The sequence below is a fragment of the Primulina tabacum genome, chromosome 5 (genome assembly GCF_025594145.1).
Source record: "Primulina tabacum isolate GXHZ01 chromosome 5, ASM2559414v2, whole genome shotgun sequence".
Classification (NCBI taxonomy): Eukaryota; Viridiplantae; Streptophyta; class Magnoliopsida; order Lamiales; family Gesneriaceae; genus Primulina; species Primulina tabacum.
In genome coordinates, this window is record NC_134554.1 from 7,527,425 (window position 1) to 7,531,337 (window position 3,913).

At 35.4% G+C, this 3,913-nt stretch overlaps 1 protein-coding gene across 3 annotated transcripts; it reads left to right on the forward strand.

Annotated features, from left to right (window-relative positions):
* The first annotated feature begins 383 nt into the window (after positions 1 to 383).
* LOC142544680 (serine acetyltransferase 5-like) lies at positions 384 to 3,522 on the forward strand. Of its 3 annotated transcripts, none has more exons than XM_075651716.1 (3): positions 384 to 850; positions 1,423 to 1,910; positions 3,116 to 3,522. In XM_075651716.1, the coding sequence occupies exons 1-3, from the start codon at positions 467 to 469 to the stop codon at positions 3,498 to 3,500; spliced, it is 1,257 nt and encodes a 418-aa protein (XP_075507831.1). In that variant the 5' UTR covers positions 384 to 466; the 3' UTR covers positions 3,501 to 3,522. The 3 variants fall into 3 exon arrangements, with proteins under 3 accessions (XP_075507831.1, XP_075507832.1, XP_075507833.1); XM_075651717.1 differs by lacking the exon at positions 3,116 to 3,522 and adding an exon at positions 3,086 to 3,113; XM_075651718.1 differs by lacking the exon at positions 3,116 to 3,522 and having other exon boundaries at positions 1,423 to 2,024.
* The last annotated feature ends 391 nt before the right edge of the window (positions 3,523 to 3,913 follow it).

Here is a 3,913-nt window from a genome sequence, read left to right on the forward strand (position 1 = left end):
TTTATCTTTATCTCTGAGACAAGTCAACTTTGCATATATTTACAATAATAAATAATATTTTTGACATTAAAAATAATATTTTTTCATGAGTGATTAAAATAGCATATCTGTTTACAAAATTGACGAGTAAGATCATCTCACAGATTTTTTTGTTTTTCATAATAATAAATGAAGAAATTATATATATAAACTTATCCTCCCACGCATCATTTTCTCGGTGCTGAAAGCAAGGAGGAATACGGAATAATTATAATTTTTTAATAAAATAACAATAGTAAATTTTATATTAATATTTATTGATGAAGCACATATTTTATTTGCGTATATAAATAAAAAATGTATGATTATGAGATATAATTATCTTCAATAACACTCGAAAACAAAGAGGTGATACAAAAAAAAAAAAAAAAACAAAAAACAAAGGGCAACACGGCCCTCGGTTACTCCAGACGACAGTTTTTCCCTGATGCCAGCGGGAGAGTTCCTCAACCCTTCGAAACCAACCCCGCCGCTCGGGTCGGCGGAGGAGGAGGCGTGGGTGTGGAACCAGATCAAATCCGAGGCTCGTTGCGACGCCGAAGCCGAACCAGCTTTAGCTAGCTACCTCTACTCCACCATTCTTTCTCACTCCTCCTTGGAGCGGTCCCTCTCCTTTCACTTGGGAAACAAGCTTTGCTGCTCCACTCTGCTTTCGACTCTTCTGTATGATCTATTTCTCGATATCTTCTCCAACGACGCCACCCTCCGCTCCGCCACTGTCGCCGACCTTCGCGCCTGTCGTTTCCGCGATCCCGCGTGCGTCTCCTTCTCTCATTGCCTTCTTAACTATAAGGGATTTCTTGCTTGCCAGGTATGACTTTTTTCGTTTTTAGAGTTTTTATTTTGCCATTCCAAGAACTTAGCTTGCTTCTAAAATGCTTCTAAAATTTTTGTTAGGGATTAGGAACTTGGAGCTCTTGAAATCTTTGTTAACTCATATTTTATTTGATTTTTAATATTATGTGTATTTTAATTGTTATTTTTTAGAGAAGAATAATATTTTGGGAGGTCGAGCTTGACGGGCCAAACATACTTTTAAGGATGAATTATAGGGATCATGAGGAGTTTATTACTTGTCATGGATACTTCTTCTTTGCACATTACAAAAAATGGTATTCCTTTTGTGTTTTAATTTGAAAGAGGGATTAACATTTTACCAGATAAATGAAGTAAATGAGACGTGGAGTTTTGATGCTGGAGAAATAGCATTCATCTTATGTTTTTAATCAGTTTATTAATTCTGAACTCAAATTATGTTGGCACTTTTCTGCTTGAAAAATTGAATCTTTTACTTGCTACATGCTTCTATTTCTATTTTCACTCCTCTCTTGGTATCTCGTTTTCAGCTAAATATTAGCATTGAAATCATGTTTACACTCTCAGACTCATCGAGTGGCTCACAAGCTCTGGACCCAATCCCGAAAGCCTTTGGAGCTCGCACTTCAACCTCGCATCTCGGATGTCTTTGCAGTTGATATCCACCCAGCTGCCAAAATCGGAAAAGGCATCCTTTTTGATCATGCAACTGGAGTAGTAGTCGGGGAGACTGCTGTGATTGGAAACAACGTATCCATTCTTCACCATGTGACGCTAGGTGGAACTGGAAATCTTGGTGGAGACAGGCATCCCAAGATAGGTGATGGGGTTTTGATTGGTGCCGGGGCAACGATATTGGGGAACGTGAAAATCGGGGAGGGGGCCAAGATTGGTGCGGGATCCATGGTTCTGAGAGACGTTCCTCCAAGAACGACAGCAGTGGGAAATCCGGCAAGACTGGTGGGAGGGAAAGAGCAGCCGACAAAGCACGAGGAGACGCCTGGGGAGTCTATGGATCATACGTCGTTTATATCCGACTTGTCGAATTATAGTATGTAAGTGCAATATTACATTATTATATTAATGTACTAATATTATGTGATTTTCGTGAAGCACTCCTGTTTGGTTTTGAATTTCTCGTTATAATAAAAATTATAGTTGATGATGAAGTTAAATATTTTTATAGTATTTTAAACTTTGTATTTCAATAGATGTGCTATACAGAATATGGTAAAAAGACTTTGAGACAGTTCAATGCGTCTCGCTTTGTACAATTAGTTGGTTTGTTTTCTTCAATGTGGACTGAAAAATAGTGATTTTTTTTAAATAATATCTACATGAAGATATTAAACAAAATTAAATGAATATTGACTCACCTTTTGAAGTAATTTGACAAAATAGATTATCCTCAAGATATTAAGTAATATGTTTCCAAAAACATAAATTTGCAAACTTAAAGCTGCAAAATTTAAGTTTTAAATAAACATGACAAATATAATTTGTACAATATAAAAATGTTAATAGTCGCACGAGTATTGCTCAAGGATGATTTACTTGTATATTGATTAATATTTTGCCAAAAACATGAACTTACTTGAAAGCCAGACAATATGATTTATAAATGAGCCTGATGTAAAGGTAATTTGTACATTGTTGTGGATTTTTCTTGTGAGAATCTAAAAACTCTATTTTTCAATAATAAATATTGGACATTGTACAAATTAAAGTTAAGCAATATTAGTTAGATAAAAACAAAAATTAACTTCAGTACTATCACCATGCCCTTCTAATGATTGATATAATTAGAATAAAACGTATATTGTACATATTAAATATACGTAAGCAAAAATAGAAGAAAACTAATAAACGACAAGTTTTTTTTTATCTCATTTTGAAATATTGAGTGTCATTTTTTTTCTTCCTATATTTTTACTTTGATGGATTTTAATATGTATGACATGAGCTTTATTTTTGACATATTAATCATGGTAGAGAGCATCCGTGCGAAGTAAGTAATATTTGATGAGTTTAATGGTTTCTAGCGAAAAAAACGATCAAAACCAAGCAATATCCAAGGTATTAGATGAAAATCAAAGTTTGACAAGTTACAAGATAGAAATTCAGAACATGAAAACTTAACGACTAAAATTACAATTTTTCCACAATTCAAATTTTAATTAAATTTACATATTTTAAAATAAATGGCATAATGGTATTATTTGGTATTTAGTAAGAGATGTTGAATGTGAGGTTTTTTGAGGCTTCCCAATCTACCGCTGTGGAAGGGCTATCAAAGATCAAAGTTGCTGAGTAGATGGTTGGTGGGGGTGAGAAAGAAGCAGTTATATGGCATCGGTTCTCAGGCATATGTCACCTTCTCCGATGCTCTGTCAGGTCATGCCGGTCGGGCTTCAAGCACAAGCTCGTCTACTGTTATTGCTGAGGCCATTGCTCACGCTGATGCAGCTAACTATTGCATGCATGCTCTTTCTGATGCATGCTGCTACTGCCGAGGCTGCTCTGCGACATCCGGGGTTTCTCCTGTCTCCGCAAGATGTGAGGCGCTGATGAAGGATAACGAAGCACTGCGCCAGGAGCTCAATGTTCTATGGCTGTACGGCCTCCCTCTTCTCCTTCGACTCTGAATGATAATGTCATGAGCCTTACCCTCTTCACCGTATACTATGAATTTTGAGTAGACTTCTGTTGGATTTGTACAATTTTGTTTATTTTGAGCTGGCCTGTTGAATATGACCAGTGGCGGAGTCAGAAATATGACTTTGCCCGAGCTAAAATTTTAAACTTTAGAATCTTTTAATATTTTAAATTGATCTACCCGGGCTAATATCATATTATTCTAAAATTATACAAAATTTAATTATAATTTTTTTTAAAAAAAAAAATTGGGTCACCCGAGCTTGTGGCTCCGCCCCTGAATATGACATAGTGTTGACAAAATTTGTTATAATTATACTTATTTCAATTCCATATCAAATTTATACAATAATTATACACGTGCACAAATTATTGAGAGTTGATTGATACTCGTATGAGGATG

Coding starts and splice junctions, on each gene's coding strand:
- LOC142544680 (XM_075651716.1), top strand. CDS start 467: ATGCCAGCGGGAGAGTTCCTCAACCCTTCGAAACCAACCCCGCCGCTC. Junction 851..1,422: donor AGGGATTTCTTGCTTGCCAG/GTATGACTTTTT, acceptor TTACACTCTCAG/ACTCATCGAGTGGCTCACAA. Junction 1,911..3,115: donor GACTTGTCGAATTATAGTAT/GTAAGTGCAATA, acceptor AGGTTTTTTGAG/GCTTCCCAATCTACCGCTGT.